Source organism: Sus scrofa, chromosome 2 (assembly GCF_054392235.1).
Source record: "Sus scrofa isolate SSC_HxYL_T2T_F1_AM1 chromosome 2, Sscrofa_HxYL_maternal_Yorkshire_Landrace_v2.0, whole genome shotgun sequence".
In the NCBI taxonomy this organism is placed as follows: Eukaryota; Metazoa; Chordata; class Mammalia; order Artiodactyla; family Suidae; genus Sus; species Sus scrofa.
In genome coordinates this window covers 127,113,906-127,131,099 of record NC_139384.1, presented here as the reverse complement: position 1 = coordinate 127,131,099, position 17,194 = coordinate 127,113,906, and the positions used below count along the sequence as shown (strand labels likewise).

Here is a 17,194-nt window from a genome sequence, read left to right as displayed (position 1 = left end):
CTGTTCCTGCAGGAGGGGAAACTGGTCAGGGTTTGTAGGCTCTAGGTATTTGGAGTCATTTGAATCGACTCAAATGTCTCCATTCAAATTCTCACTACTTCATCTTTTCCTATCAGTGCTTAACCTTTAACCTAAGAGATCTGATGTGGCTGTGAACTCCACTCACAGTGGAATCCAGTGACCTGCAGTATCTGAGTCTCGGCTACTTTAGCCCTGTGGCTATAAGAGATGGGAAAGTCTTCTAGGGCAGTCACAGAAGGTCCCCGGCTCTCTGACTGTGACCTGAGATTAAAAAGTCTAAACTAGGAGATTGTCATATTCTTTCCTTCTGCAGTGTAGTATGGCTTCAGTGTGGATATATCATAAACTATTCCCTTATTAATGATTTTTTAAATTTTCCAAAAAATTCCTAACTCAGGCCTAGACTCAAGTGACAGGAAAGTCTATGAGGTAAGGTACTGGCCTGACTCACGTGACAATTCTCTACACCCTGGATACACAGAGACAGTTAAAATTCCTCCAGAGCCTCTGGCTCCTACTGCAGTGGCTCTGTTGCAGCATCTCAGGACCTGAGGGCAAATCAATTTCCTGGGGTGGTGGGGGCTGGGAGATGCCTCAGCCAGAGGACAAGAACCCTGCCTTATTTGCCCATCCGTCTGCTGCCTTCCAGCCTTCCAGCCTTGCAGGGAGTCCCTTCCTCAAGGAGGGGCTAGCTCATCTGCATAATGAAAACCGGCAGGATTTAATGTGACATCTGTACAGATGCAATCTTCCTTTAAATAAAAAGCACCCATAAATGTTTATGTTCAAGAAGCTCACTGTATTTTAACATGAAGCAGTTTGGCCCTTTTATTCAATTTAAACACCTTGAAATTGAGTTTTCCAGGTGATGTGCGATGCATTTTTTTTCACAACTCACTGAGCTCATTCGCCTTCACCTTCTCGAGTGTTTAAAAGCGCAACGTGTTTGAATGGCAATTACAAATTGGCCAGTGTACTCTGTCAGCCTCCTTTAAGTCTGCTCTGATCATTTCTCTTGGCTGGAAATTCTCTGTTCATGCATTTCTAACCTACAATCACTCTGAAGACCAGGATGCAATTTAAAAGCCTTGAGGGCCTAAACTGAAATATGAAATTTATTGTGTGGCTCCAGTTCAGTGCCAATTTTCCCACAACTTTGTCCTGAAACAGAAGCCCATCAGTACCCTCAACAAGTAGCCCCATCATTACTGTGAGTCTCCAAGTTGGAACAAAATGCATCCAAAATTTCTTCTGACCCAGGACTTTTAGGGGGAGAGTTTAAGGAAGCTATCTCTAAAATGGTTTTAATTGTGGTTTATACAAAATAGTCAGAGAACAAAGCACCCTTTGTCCGTAACAAAGCCAACCATTTGCTTTCCTCGGGGCTACTTCCTGAGCACAGGCAGGAAGATCAAAGTTCTTATCCTTGGCTCCTAAGTCACGCAAAGCAAACCCTTCTTCTGAACAGCAGGGCAGACACACCAACCACTCTGTGTGGTGGACCAAGGGGCCACTGCTGGATATGCAGGGAAGGCAGGCTCCTTAACAACTCTTTTATGGAAGAAAATTGAGTAAAAGCAGAGATATTGTGGGTTCCAATGCCACTTCTGCCCTCTGCTAAGCATAACTTCCAAGTAGTCACTTAGCATTTTTAAGCCCCAGCTTTTTCGCTGGCGAAGTGATGGATCAAATCTGGCCCTCTCCCTTAGGAGTCTATAAGTGGCTACGTCAATGTTGGTAAGTCAACTTGAGGTGAGCTCAAAATATTATTAGATTATCTAGAAGCCTATGTAATGCCTAGTTAAAAGCCACATTCATAAATCTCTCCAAATCCCCAAGGAAGGCACCAGCATTTGTATAGCGAGAGCAGACCTGGTGCATAAAAAGGGGGTGAGGATGCTAATCTTGAAGACAGAGATGGGGGGGGCTCCATTTAGAACTTGTTGATAAAGCATCTCACTTAACTGTGAGGATGACAACTCCCACCCTGTCTACCTTTTAGGGTTACCATGAGGATCCAGGTCGGAAGAGAATATGGTGAAGAAAGCAGATAGTTAACAAAGTAAAGAGACAATACTGAGCAACTATAAAAGTCTGAGTTACAAACAAAACATTGTTGTAATTCATAGGAGGGACTTCAAGGTCAGGACCCAGGTTACCGCCCAGAGAGATGGAGCGAGAGCCTTGACATGGACCGGACTACCTGATGGTGGTGCCTTGCAAACGGTCTATCTTCTTATTGAGCTCCGCAATGATGCTGTGGAGTTCAGTGATGCGTTCCTCGTACCGAAGTGTCGTTCGCTCCTGGACGTCCTCATGCTCTCTCATGAGGTGGGACTGCTCACACTGGGGTCGAGAGAACAAGACAGAAGTGCCAGTGAGCAGATGCACCCATGGATGAGAGACTCTTAAGTCTTACAGCTTCAAACCATCACAACCGCAATGCCGAGTATGCCCCCAAATAAACATATACCTGCTCATCGGCCATGAACCCCAGAAGACACGTCAACGACTCAACTCTACACAGCCCCTAGGGGACGTCCAAGTCTTTACCTTTCTAGCTCTCATTTGCTCCTTGGGGACAGGTCCCCCTCTGCCATGGTGCACGATCTTTGCGGCACCATCCAAGTCTTCAGCCAAAAAGTGGGCAAGTGGCCCATGCTAGATGTATCAGATACCTTGTTTTGGAATCCGAATCTTGAGTGAATGGATCCAAGGTCCAATTCACTTGACCGAGGTCAGTCCTGATGAGATGGCCCCTTAGTTCCTGTCACCTCTCTCCTCGGAGCTTCCTTCCCAAGTTTCTTGACAGCTGCTCAGTTTTTCCTTGAACAATTCATTCCTTTTCTGCTGAAATTTGCTGGGCTATGTTTCGGCTATTTTTCAACGAAGTAATCCTGAATTGTATGATACCATTTCTTATCTGGCTGGCTATTTGCAGACAGAAGGCTTTCCAATATCCTTTCCTTCCAGGTTATAAACTCTGGGAAGGCAGAGGCTAGGTTTTTTCAGGACTTAGCCTGAGCACAAGTCTGGTTCAAGGTGGGTGACCTCGAAGGGCGATGGGATGGATAAACTGCAGTGGATCACACCATCGAGAAAGCTGCTATGCAGAGGCAATGACAAAAGAAGCCGGATGCTTCCCTTGCTCAGCATTTGACGAACTAAGAAGCAGCAGATGCTGTAAACATTTTTTGTAGCTCAAGTTTAAATCCTAAGGAAGCTGCTCATTTCTTTCACTGCTCTGCCTCCTCCTAGCCCCTCACCAGTTACTGCGCATTTAATCTCATTTACATAAGAATAAAAACACTAGTAGGTGAGAGAACAGGGAGTCTAGCTCCTGTTCCTGCCTACTGTGTACGGCCCTGATTAATTTCCTGTCCAGCAGAGGAATGTTAATTTCATTTCCAGCAAGGTTTTCCTAATGCCAAGAGCCCCCTGTACCTGCCAGCTTTGCAATTGTGGGGTCAGTGGCAGGCAGGCAAGGGTAAGACTTTGTACCCACCACCTCCAAGGTCCTCCCCTCGCCCTCAGGGCTAGGCTTCCAATGGTGTTGCCCAGAAGCTCCTGGGCAGGGACACAAAGCCTTCAAAAATAAACAGAACGCTCCACTAAGCCCAACTCAACAATGAAACAGAAGTACTCAGCAAATCTGATAAATACGCTGGTAGAAATCACAGCAGGGGCCACACCTAGAAACAACAGCTGATTAATATGAATGTAGTAACTTCCTGGGTGCTCCAGAAATGAGACTGGAGGTGACCAGGCTGTGGAACCTGTGTCACAAGCCTTTGTGAGATGGTGACTTGCAGAGAACGAGTGATGTGAACTGTTCTTAGTGACAAGCTGACACATCAAATAACCTCTGCTCAACATCCAACACACATGAAGTACGTGGAACCAGAGGCAAAGAGGAGGGCAGAGTGAAAAGTCCCATCTGCACGGAAGCCCTCCGAACCAGACCGAAGCTGTAACAGGCCACAAATACTCTTGGGACTCACATGCACACACTGTGTATAAAATATTTTATACTATGTATAAGATATGTAACTGACAGGGACCTACTATATAGCACAGGGAACTCTCCTCAATATACTGTAATAACCTATATGGAAAAAGAATGTGAAAAAGCATGAACATATGTATACGTATAACTGAATCACTTCACTGTACACCTGAAACTAACAACGCTGTGAATCGACTATACTACAATATAAAATAAACAAAATAAAATGGGAAAAATACCTCTTCCTATGTAATTAGGCCTTTCCATATATGATCCATCACACTTGAAAAGAAACAACAGAAATCCACAAAATGACAGTGTCTCGTAGACAGTATCTGTGAGCTAGGGTGTAGGCTGCAGATGCGGCTCAGATCCTGCGTTGCTGTGGCTGTGGTGTAGGCTGGCAGCTGTAGCTCTGATTGGACCCCCTACCTGGGAACCTCCATATGCTGTGGGTGCAGCCCTAGAAAATAGTCAAAAAGACAAAAAAGTAAAAATAAAAATAAAAAACAATAGAATTCTGCTGTTCCTGAATCTCATCCAGTGCTTAATACATACCCTGAGCGTTTCCCCTAGGTTTTAGCTCTCCTAACATGATGATGAAGCAAATTTAAAACCTATATAAATACTTGCGTCTAGCACCATAAATTGGTGAAAATGCCTATAAGCAAAAATGTTTAATAAAAACAAGCCATATCATCATTACAACCACCAAGAATAAAACCCTTTAGGCTCATCTCTGCAACTGGTGAAGTCCAGGGATAAGGCTGTGAGTCAGCCTTGAGACAGACTGGCCCGAGAACCTGAGCTCTTGTTGGAAAAATCCTGTGCAGTGTGCAGCATGGGTCTGCTAAGGAGCTTTATGGTTTGGTTAATGTTCTTCACTGGGTTTTATCTTACTCCACAGAGGCCACTGATCTTTAATCATCACATTAGTCTCAGCTGTCAAACCTAAGAGTATTAGAAACGCCATTCTTGAAAAATGCAATGCCATCATTCATTTGTTAACCCTCTCGACCAAATGGGCAAGGGGTCAGCACCACTGCCTTTGCAAACATGCTAAGAAGTAGCGCCACAGGGTCACATGGGACTGATCGCAAGTCACAACTGGACTACACAGGATATTTCTAACCTCATTCTAAGTCCATGCCTGGGTTCTCCCAAGGGGTAGGCTAAGGAACCAAGCCAACTAAACAAAGAGGCCCAGCACAAATGGAAATGCCAGTGACAAAATAACACAGACAAAGTGGTGTCCCAAAGAGTAAACAAATAGAAAGGAACAGGGGTGGGGTGGGGTGGAGCCTGGCCAAGAGAAGGCATTCAAACTCCATCTGTAGCCCACACAAGACAAAGAAAAAAGAAGACGCCCTCACCACTGCATTTAATGAAAACAGTGTACGTTTTCATCCTAAATGCCAAGAGGTAAAAAATTCAGAATCTTTGCTTTCTAAAATTAGAGAGCTCAGAAACAGAAGGTGTTCTGAATTACTTACCACTGATCGATTTCCAAGGGTCAATAGGAAGACACTCATTTTGATATACTGCCTTTGGTAGTTCTTCTTAAAAAATGCAGTTTTTTAAAATAATTGTTGGTACTAAATAAAGAGGAAACATGCTGAAAGCAACAAATCAGTACACTATATGATCGTTGCCAGTTTCCCACCAGGCTGCTCCCCATGAGGCTGTTTCCTATGGGTGCAAATGCATGCACCAGTTTCACGTGGGAGGGGAGAGAGATTTGGGAGGGGAGAGAGATTTAAACCAAACCAACCTGTGCCCTAGTCCCCTACCCTCGATGGGATTCCCTCTGGGGAGCCTGGGCAGCTTAAAGCACGACACAGGATTCGTATCGCAAGGGATTTCCATAAAACCTGGATTCAAAACCTGATTCTCGGTGCTTCCTAACTACAGAACCCCAGGCAAGATATTCAAAGTACCTAAACCTCAATTTTTTCATGTGTAGAATGGGAATGCTAATACCATCTACATGAAGGATCATCATGAGAACTCAGTGAGATCAAGCATGTGGAGTGCCTGCCATGCTGCCTGGCACAAAAGAGAGCTCAAGTGTGGTGATGATCACTATGGGTATAAGGTAATAGTGGTGACGTTCATCAAGTCCCCCAGGAAGCTGTGATGGACACAGACTCTAAGGTGCTCCTACCATCCCTGTGTCTCCTTTATGTGATACCATCTCACCAAGCCTGGGTGGGATGTGTGACTGCCTTCTATCTAACACAGTGCAGCAAGGGTGATGGCATGTCCCTGCCATAACAGCAGGACACTGTATAAGACTCTGTCTTGCCAGCAGATTTATTCTAGAATCTTTCTCTCCATTGCTGGCCTTGAGGAAGCAAGCTACCATGAATCCTACACACACAAAGAAATCCCCTCAATGATATAAGTGAGTCTGGAGATGAACTCCTACCCAGTTGAGCATTTAGATGAGCATTCAGCTCTGCTAACACCCTGACTGCAGCAGAAGACCCAGGTAAGCCAGGCCTGAGCTTCTGATGCACAGAAAAGTGAGATGAAAAATGTGTGTTGTTTTAAGCCAGTAGGTTTGGGGCAATTTGTTACACAGCAGTAGAAAACCAACACACAAGCCCTTTGCCTTCCCTATCACCTTGGTATGGGCTCCTTTACTCAACCATCCCTTCACATCGCTATTCTTAAAACTTTATTAACTTATGACCATGTATAAAGAATCTTCTTCTATTCATCTAGTGCCAATGTCACCTTTCATAATTATTCAGCAGATGTTGAAGCTTGCTTTGATTATTTCTAACGAACACAATCACCGTTTATATTTCACATTTTAATCAGAGCTCTGCAATATTTAGAGAGCTGGTAAAACTTACTAAAGCCACACACAGAGTATACATTTAAAACACACTTGCTCTTCCACCATCTGGTAAAGCTTCAAACATGAATCACTCACCAAGACACACAACACAGAAAGCATGACACAGCTATTTCCTTGTTTTAATTTTTCCTCCATAAATCTCATCTTAAACCATAAATCTCATCTTAAATCATAACTCAGGTAGGAGCCTGGCAAGTCTGACCTTTTTGACATGTTCTTTCCCTGGGTTCCAGTCTCTGAATTGTGACGATATCACCAGTGGAAGGAACAGAGGGTAATTTTTAAGTATATTTACTGTGAGAATGCAAACAAGAGACTCAACTAATGGTGCTATGTAATCATCAGGGTAAAACCATCAAAACTATTACATGAGATTGTCTTGACCGTATGTAATTCAAAAGGGAGTTGAATCACCCCTTCACAGAGAAGACAAAAAGTTTCCCTTTAGCCTCTTATCCTCTGCACGAGCTGCCCTTTGCAGGCTTAAATTTTAATAAATACCTTCCTAGTCATCTTTTAACATCCAAGACTGGGATACATGCCAGCTTCCGGTTAAAAGCACTCACAATTTCTTTTCTTCTTAAAAAAAAAATGCTCACCCATAAGGGCTATTGACAATAGCTGGCTTTACACCAACTTAACACCATTCTATAGTCTTCTTTAACACAAAAATAACCACTTTAAAAAAAAAAAAAAAACCCTTCAGGAACAACACAAAAGCATTTTTAAAAGTTTTAATTCACCAGAGTCCACTACTGAAACATTATAAAGCTGTCTTTCCAGTTTTTCTATCCCATTTTTATTACTTTCATAATCAGATGGAAAAATACTTCAAGTTTTCATCTAAGTAAAAACTGAAAAACTTTGTCTAACAGCCCATATGAGAAAAGAACACTGGATGCCTTGTCTTGGCTCTGGTGCTAGGTTGTGCGTTTGACCTTGGGTAAGCAAGTTAACCTCTGGGGGTTGCCTGTCAAATGTGGAAGCAGATGATCTCAAGTACAAAGGGTCTTTCCCTCCAGCACAGACAGTCTACAATTATGAGACATGAGTTTTTCAAACTTTCCATAGGTCATTTTAGACCGAGGGTTGTGGCAGCCTGCTTTTTCATCTTTCTGAATTCCCACACAGAAACAGAAAACCTATACATCAACACTAAATGCCTGGAGATAAGGCATCCTCCTGAACAACAAAACAGAAGCAGGTAGGGAGAGACCAAAAGCACCCACAAGACATGAATGGCATCTGTGCAGCAGAAGCAGAGGGAAGAAACAAGGTTGATGGACCTGAGAATTGGAAAACCCCCAAATAACCATTAAGTACACAGAGGAAGGAGAGGAGGGCCAACTGGAGAGCAGCAGATAAAACTGGGAGGGTTTGCCTGAGCCAAGAGTGAGTGAGCAATGAGCCCGCAGTGAGATCTGAAGTGGCTAAAGCCAGTTGGTCCTATGAACTTTCAAGACTGGCCCCCAGACTCCCTGCCAGGAGAAGAAACTGCTGGGAGCAGAATCAAAATTTAGCAGGGGAGTTCCCATTGTGGCTCAGTGATAACAAACCTGACTAGTATCCATGAGGACATGGGTTCGATTCCTGGGCTTGCTCAGTAGGTTAAGGATCCGGTGTTGCCATGAGCTGTGGTGTAGCTTGCAGGTGCATCTTGGATCCTGCATTACTGTGGCTGTGGTATAGGCCGGCAGCTATGGCTCCAATTTGACCCCTAGGCTGGGAACTTCCATATCCCTGGGGTTTGGCCCTATAAGGGGGAAAAAAAAATCAACAGAGATCAGGTAGCACAGACAAAAGAAAGAACAGATCCTGGTGGAAGCAGGTGAGGGGAACAGAGTCAGGAAGTGTCAGAAGGCAGGCTGCCATATCTATGAATACACCAAACCACAGAAGACTAAGCTCTCTGAACTTAAAAAGCCATCTTCAACTCTCCCTCCTAAGAGTTCAAAGAAACTATTTTTCACATAAAAATGAAAAACAGAACAGTACCGAGGTCAAGTTCCATATGAAGTTATAAGAAAGAAGAAAGAAAAAAGAGCAGAATAACATTTCTATAAACTATGAAACCATGCCGCAAATTAGAAACCCTCCCTGCCATAAGCTCCAAACAATAGACTATTTCAAAATAAACTAAAAGACTTTTAGGAGATGAAATGACATAAAACATGAAACAACATTAATTCACAATCAGAAAAATTCAGAAAGAAGGTATTCGAAAACACACAGAAGAGAAATAAAATAAAAATGCGGAAATAAAGACTAAACTAGATGGTACACAAGAGGCAATAGGTAAACACAACACACAAGGTCCAAGAAAAACAGAAGATGGAGAACAGGAACAATAAGGAAAAACAGGAGAGAGAAAAAGGATTTCAGATAGTGAAAGACACTGAAGACAGGCAAAGAAGAGCTAAGATATAAATAATAAACATCTTTGAAGAGAAAAAAAGGCAAGGGAATGAAACTAATATTAAACACTGCAATAAAAAAACTTCTCTGAAATTAAAAAAGATTACAAAATATAATCAAAAGAAAACATAGCAAACATGAATATCAATCAGAATGACTAAGAATAAGAGTTACTCTAATAAAATTATGGAAGGAAGGAGAGAGGGAGAGGAAAGGAAAGGGAAAAGAAGGGAAAGGAAAAGTAAGGAAGGAAAGAAGGAAGAGAGGGAAGAAAGAAAGAAAGAAAGAAAGAAAGAAAGAAAGAAAGAAAGAAAGAAAGAAAGAAAAGAAAAGAAAAGAAAAGAAGGAAAGAAAGATGCTACAAATGTCTAGAATAACTGTCTTGTTGTATAATATAAAAGTTGTATTATTAACAGATTTTGAGAGTAACACTCTATACCAAAAGGGAATAAAGAAACATACTCAAGTAAAGATGAGTCAAGGGTTTTATACCCAGCAAAAATAGCTTTTAACCACAAAGGGCAAAGACATACTATTTTAACAAGCAAGAAGGTGGTGAAGATTATTCCCATGAGTCCTCCCTGAGGAAAGCTACTAGGAAATAAGGTTCAGATAATGAACAAACAGAGGGACATTGACATAAAGACTACAATAAACATTAAATATATAGTTTACTTGCAGAAGATTAAATGAAAACTAAAAGGAGAGTGTAAGACATAGCAGTCATATGGTCAGGCAGCGTGGATACAGTACCACTGCAAAAAATTGGGAGAATGAAGAAATCATAAGCAAAAAAACTTAAAAAATTCTTCTCAGTAACTATATTTGCTATAGTAGTATTAATATTATCATTTTGAGACTGTTTCTATATGGCATGGAATGAACCAAATGAGTAATCATGGAATATTCTAATCCAATCATCCTCTGTAAACTTAAGAATCAATATTTTTAGTGTGAAAGAAAGGAGATACAAACAAATACAGAAGATAAGTAAAAGCACCTAGTAGTCTGAATTTAAACTGGAGAGATCAGTATGAGCTCCTAATGTATTTCATCTTAAAATTTGTAAATATATACATATGTAGATGAATAAATAAGAAAGAATTTCCTGGCTATATTTATAAAAGAGGACCCCCAAAAAATGACATACCTAGAAGTAATAAACACCTTTAGCAGCCAGATTGTGGTTTTGAGATAATATTTTCTTTTTCTCTCTCTCTTTTTTTTTTTTTTTTTTTTTTTTTCCTTTTTAGGGCTGCACCTGAAGCATATGGAAGTTCCCGGGTTAGGGGCTGATTCAGAGCTATAGCTGCTGGCCTACACCACAGCCACAGCAACACAGGATCCGAGCCACATCTGTGACCTACACCACAGCTCACGGCAATGCTGGATCCTTAACCCACTGAGCAAGGCCAGGGATCGAGCCTCCCACCTCATGTATACTAGTCAGGTTCATTAGTGTTGAGCCATGACAGGAACTCTCAACATTTTCTACAGAGAAAAACCAGGGCTATTTGAAGAAAGCTTAATTTCAGGTTTGGGGTGAGAAATGAACTAGATGAGCCTGGTATAACTACTAGGCTCATGTCAAAACTCTCAAGAGCCAACCTGAAGAGGTTCTTACTTACCAAAGATAGTATACTTTCCATTTCTACAAGGAAAATATTACAAACGACTGAAACCCAAATATGTTTAAATCCCTCAATCTGTAATTATTTAAAAAATTGAGCACTTAATAATCAATAAGTAATCAATTAATTACCCCGAACATGTTAAATAAATGAGAAGAATGAAGCATTGATTCTGCTTTTCCCCCATTGTTTCAATAAATCATAGAGGATGGGAAATGTCTCTATAAAAATGCTTCAAGTAATAATCAAGAAAGGCGTTTCTGTGTGGCTCAGTGGAAATGAACCCAACTAATATCCATGAGGATGAAGGCTCGATCCCTGGCCTCACTCAGCAGCTTAAGGATCCAGCTTTGGGGAGTTCCTGTCATGGTACAGTGGTTATCAAATCCAACTAGGAACCATGAGGTTGCGAGTTCAATCCCTGGCCTTGCTTAGTGGCTTAAGGATCCGGCATTGCCATGAACTGTGGTGTAGGTTGCAGACATGGCCCGGATCCCGAGTTGCTGTGGCTCTGGCGTAGGCTGGCAGCTCCGATTTGACCCCTAGCCTGGGAACCTCCATATGCCATGGGAAGTGGCCCTAGAAAAGGCAAAAAGACAAAAAAATAAAGAAATAAATGTCAGTCCCTTTGTTAAGGTGGACTGTTGACAAAAAAAAAAAAAGGATCCAGCTTTGGTGTGAGCTGTGGTGTACTTCACAGACATGGCTTGGATCTGTTGGACCTGCAGTTTCTGTGTCTGTGGTATAGATTAGCAGCTGCAGCTCTGATTTGACCCCTAGCCTGGGAACTTCATATGCTGTAGGAGTAGTGATAAAAAACAAAAACAAAAAAAAAACAAAAAAAAATCAAGGAAGAAATTGCAGAACTAAAATATCATGGTTTTATAAGTCTTGATGAATCAATGAATTTAGGCATTTCTAATATCTCAGAAAGCAAGACAATCAGATATTATATGCTTCCTAGTGAAAAAACAAATACCATTTGCCAAAGGGACTTGCCAAAGGGACTGACCATGAATCCAAATGAGTCTCTAGATACAGGGCCATTCTGCAGGACATATAGGGGACAGAGGAACACACTGAACTGCACCACAGGTGAGCAATCAGCAGCGTCTGGTCTGTGGGAAACTCTGCAGGTCAAATGGCCAGGCTTTAACAGATTCAATATTAAGTCAATAAACAATGTAGGAAAAACCTATGGATTAGGAGACTCGAAGGAAACACGTAGCTTTCAATATACAAGACAAAACTCTACTGTCTAGTGACATACAAACTCCAGCAATAAACAGTAAAAAAAAAAAAAATAGGAAATATGACTGTAAAAGTCACAGTAGTTGTCATCTTGGTGGGAGGGAAAGTGGGACTGGGATGGGACATGAGAAAGGACTTGTGGGATGACTGGAAAATTCTAATTTTTTTTTTCTTTTTCTTTTTAGGGCTGCACCCACAGCATATTTAAGTTCCCAGGCTAGGGGTCAAATCAGAGCTATAGCCATCAGTCTACACCGCAGCCACAGCAACATCAGATCCAAGCTACATCTGCGACCCACACCACAGCTCATGGCAATGCCGGATCCTTAACCCATTGAGCAAGGCCAAGGATTGATCCAGCATCCTCATGGATACCAGTCGGGTTCGTTACCACCACAATGGGAACTCCTCCTCAAATTCCTGACCTGGATATCGGTTATGAGAATGTTTGCTCATTAAGGTGTCATTTGTTCTGTGGGGATTTCAATGCCTATGTTTTATCTTAAAAATATTTTTTTAAGTTTTTTTTTTTTTTTTTAAAACCACCTCTCCAGATGTCTTACCTGTGCCTTGGCCAACTTCTTTTCCAGAAGGTCCCGTTCCCGCTCCGTTTGCTGCAGACGTTTATTAAGCTCCACTATATCCCCCTTGAGTGATGCCAGGGCTGCCAAGTGGAGCTGCAGCGACAGAAAGAAAGGAGCACAAGGTCAGACCCTTCAGCAGAAACTCATTTGCTTCCCTCCATTCCCTGTAATTAGCGTGATTATATATAAGAAAAAAGGTTTCATCCACAACGGGACCCGCCGGGTGATATTAATCTCAGGGGACAATGGACATAAAACAGGTGTCTTATTGGCAAGCTGGGTTATACAGTTACCCTCAGTGTAACGAGGAGAAAAATGTTATGTGTGGGCAATAGGACCTAATTTCAGATGGTCATATTAAAATAGAGAACAAGGCTGTTCCTTCTGAGGGCTTTCTCCGATTTACTCAGCAAGGATGAGATGAAGAGCTGGTGTGGACTGTCTCACACTCAAAAAGCAAGGAAAAGGCAGGACCAAATTAGCCTTTACTGGTGGGAAAACAAGCAAGGTGAATGGGGGTTTTTCAATCACCCATATTGCTGCGGGTCCACACAGACCAAGGGGCTGAGTACTAAGAAAAGAATGGGAAAGCTCATGGTGTCAGATGCTCTCCTCCTCAAGTGGACCCATTAATTTTTTTGCCAGCTCCTTCTGCATGACTGTCCTCCAGACAGACGAGATTGACCAGATGCTGCTTCTGTGCTGGCAGAACCAGAACTCTGGTACATCATGCAATGGAGAGAGAAATCCAGAGTCCCTCTCTATTCCGTTCCTCAGTCAACTCCCTCAGGGTAAGTGGAACAAGAAACAACGTCCTTTAGCAGATCGACAGGTGTATCATGCACCTCCACCTTCTCAAATTTCAGGTTCTGCACAATGACCTTCAGATGCACCCACACCCTTCCCACATGTGCCTGGTGTGGCTTTGCAGGTAGATGGCTGAGGTCATCTTTAAGATCTGTTCAACCATGGCTCCTGGAGCAGCACCTTCCAACCTTCTTTGCCCTGAGTCACTGCCTTTGAGTCAATCCCAGGTAGAGCCCACACCATCCCCTAGCTGAATCCCACACACTTGGGTGAATGACCAGAATCAGAGTGAATCCTTTACATAGCTTTTGCCAAGAATTGAAGTAAGGAGTAAGTACATAAATTTGATCTTTCACGATGGTCACAGTGCAGCGGTATACAATCCACTTTGGAGATTTTCATATCCAGTTTAGAAAAATGCTCTTTTCTGCAACCTGCCCCTTGATGCTGATGGTGGCTGGGAGGCTTGAGAGAGGGTGAGGAGGCAAGGAGGAGACAGGGGGCGGCAGCTGGGGTTTCAAAGCACTTGTTTGTTAGACTATCACAGCAGTGAATATAAGTTCATTTAATCGCATCGGGGCTGCAAACTAACAGATCAATAGCTGATCTGAAATCAGGAATGCTTGAAATTTAAAAAAGGAAATGTCAGGCAATCTGTCGTTATTTGCCTTCTCATGTAGGACTAGGGCTGCTCAGAAAAGGTCACTATGGGTTTCAGATGCAGGGTTTGTGTGATGAATTCTCAGCACAAATACCACAGTCCTCCCATTGTATCACTTTTTTGGAGGCAGTTTGGCTCCCACTGTGGAGAGAAGGGATACACATGCGCTCCCTTAGATGTAGGGTTGCCCCCCTGCCTCTGAACTGTCCATCCAGGACTGTCCTTCAGGTCAGACTCCGTGGTCTGTTGTGCTATTATATCTGGTCTTGGGAGAAGATTCACTACCTCACCTCTGGTGAGAAGAATGAACTACATGGAGAGCTGACATGTTCTTTAAGAAATATAATAGTTTCAACATAGATGCAAATTATTACATTTAGAGTGAATGGGCAATGAGGTCTGCTGTACAGCACAAGGAACTATATCCAGTCTCTTGTGATAGAACATGATGGAAGAGAATACAAGAAAGGGAATGTGTGTGTGTGTGTGTGTGTGTGTGTGTGTGTGTATGTGTGTGTGTGTGCGTGGCTGGATCATTTTACTTGCACAGCAGAAGTTGGTGTAACATTGTAAATCAACCCTAACAATAACAACAAAAGAAATATAGGTATGGAGGGAGTTGCCTTGTCATGCAGTGGGTTAAGGATTCGGCGTTGTCACTGCAGTGGCTTAGGTTGTTGCTGTGGCATGGGTTCCATCCCTGGCCCTGGGAACATCCACATGCTGTGGGCAGAGCAAAAAAAGAAAGAGAGGAAGGAAGGGAGGAAGAGGGAAATATAGGTATGCAAACAGGGATCCAAGCGTGCTTCCTCTTCCATGCATCTTCTCTTCTTCTTCTGGAGGAAAGGGCTGCCAGGAGGGGGTGAGGGAGAACTGGAGTAGGGGGAGGGGGAAGCTGACAGAAGAAGCTATATACTCTACACTCCATAGTGACTTCATGCTTTAGACCAGATGGGGAGACACACAGAGCGGTTGTTTCCACCCCAGTACAGGGCAGGACAGGTCATTGCTATGGAGGGGGGCCTGGGCTTGAAGCAGACAACACCAGCTCTCCAGACTGCCCAAGGATCTAGCAGATGTGCACATGGGGCAAAGCCCCTTGGCCTCCCTGGATGCCTAGCCACGAAATGAGAGATCAGTTGTTCTGAAGATTCCCTAAGAATGTCATCAGTGGGATGAGCCCTGCTCCTGGACAAGAGTATAAATGTGGGGTTAATGCATGTGTTCCATCTAATTAAGGTGATGACACACTGGGGAATCTATGTATGAACTCCAAACTCAGAACCATCTGGACTAGATGCCGGCTCTGTAGACTGGGTCAAGTGTCATCCGCACAGATGTTCGAATGGGAAAAGGGCCCTGGTACGTGGCGCCTCCCATTGCCACATCTGCAAGTGAGGATCTGAAAGCCAGAGACAGACTTGCTTACTCCAGGTCCCATGAGAGCTTAGCACCACAACCATGGCCACCAGTGCCCTTTCGTCACCATACAGTGCTATAGGTGACAGTCATTTTCAGGTGTCTTTTTTTTTAAAGAATGTGGATGAAAACTTTACTGAAAAATTTCCCTTTGATTGTAAAAATAATGAATATGTAACAGAAAAATGAGAAAGATGGCATTCTAACTTTTTGGTGGTAGCCTTGTGGCTTCAAACTTTTCTGGAATACTTTTTGTTTAGTAAGTTTTTTTTTTTGGGCTGTATGCAATAGTGGTATGGAATATTATTATTCCCTTCTTCCTCGATGTTTACTTCTGGTTACTTTGCTGGTATAAACAATATTATAATTAACATGAATATAAGCATTCGGATTTGTATATCCCCGAAGATTTTTTTCTTTGCATTTTTAAAAATTTTATGCTGCAGAAGCGGCCCAAAGAAATAGCAAAAAGACAAAAAAAAAAAAATTTTATGGAAGTAGAGTTGATTTAGTGTTGGGATAATGCCTGCTGTACAACAAAGTGATTCCATTATACATGTACACACACCCATTCTCTTTCAGATTCTTTCCCCACATAGATTATCACAGAGTATTGGGTAGAGTTCTCTGTCACCGGCCAACGGGGACCTTCTGTAGAGTTTGTTTTTGTTTTAAGAGAAAGAGATTTTTGTATTAAAGAAGCAAGATTTGTGATCCCGTTTTCTGTAGGTGAAGGCTGCAGCGTAAAAAGTGTAAAGGGGAGTTCCCGTGGTGGCTCAGTGGTTAACGAATCCGACTAGGAACCATGAGGTTATGGGTTCGATCCCTGGCCTTGCTCAGTGGGTTAAGGATACGGTGTTACTGTGAACTGTGGTGTAGGTTGCAGACGCGGCTTGGATCCCGAGTTGCTGTGGCTCTGGCGTAGGTCAGTGGCTACAGCTCCGATTAGACCCCTAGCCTGGGAACCTCCATATGCCACGGGAGCAGCCCAAAAAAATGGCAAAAAGACCAAAAAAAAAAAAAAAAAAGTTACACTTTTTCTTCCCTGCTGCATCTTCTTTCCCTGTCCACCAGGTAGAATATACACATGTTCCTAGTGTCACTGACGATTACCTGACAGAAGCTAAACTACAGAGGTGGGGAGGTGGAGAGGGGAAAGAAGCGTGTCCACAAGTCACAAGATGTGTTGGTAAGAATCAGGCTGACCGGCCCCTCCCCCACGCCAACACCAAACCCTGGAGGAGTTCTGTACTCTCCTGGAGGAGTAGATGCTCCCTGCCAACTTCAGTTCCAGAGCCCACTTCCACCCTGTCAATCACTCAATACTCAGAAGCCTACTAGATCTCCTTCTTTGGGGGCTTCGCCTCCCTTGTTCTAACAGAAGTGGTGGTAACCCTGCAAATTCAAAGGCTAGAGGGTTTGAGAGCGATGCTACAAGTGTTAGGACAGAACCTGTGCAGCTTTGGGTCAAGTCCAGCATTTAAAAAAAAAAAAAAAAAAAAACTGGTGGTGGTGGTCTTTCTGGGTAATTTT

The 17,194-nt window shown here is 42.9% G+C and overlaps 1 protein-coding gene across 29 annotated transcripts in view; it reads right to left on the bottom strand.

Annotated features, from left to right (window-relative positions):
• The window catches only part of MCC (MCC regulator of WNT signaling pathway), a 454,523-nt gene that overhangs the window by 116,212 nt on the left and 321,117 nt on the right, over positions 1 to 17,194 (bottom strand). For 27 of the 29 annotated variants that reach the window (XR_014838496.1, XR_014838497.1, XR_014838504.1 and 24 more), the window contains 2 exons: positions 12,754 to 12,867; positions 2,225 to 2,367 (listed from right to left, as the gene is read on the bottom strand). Coding sequence is in view for 10 of the 29 variants with exons in the window: in XM_085014211.1 (XP_084870337.1) it covers positions 2,225 to 2,367; positions 12,754 to 12,867 (257 nt within the window). In the remaining 19 variants the exon portion in view is untranslated. Of the gene's footprint in view, positions 1 to 2,224; positions 2,368 to 2,574; positions 3,571 to 12,753; positions 12,868 to 17,194 lie in introns of those variants that run through there. The other 2 variants (XM_085014217.1, XM_085014213.1) reach the window with 2 other exon arrangements.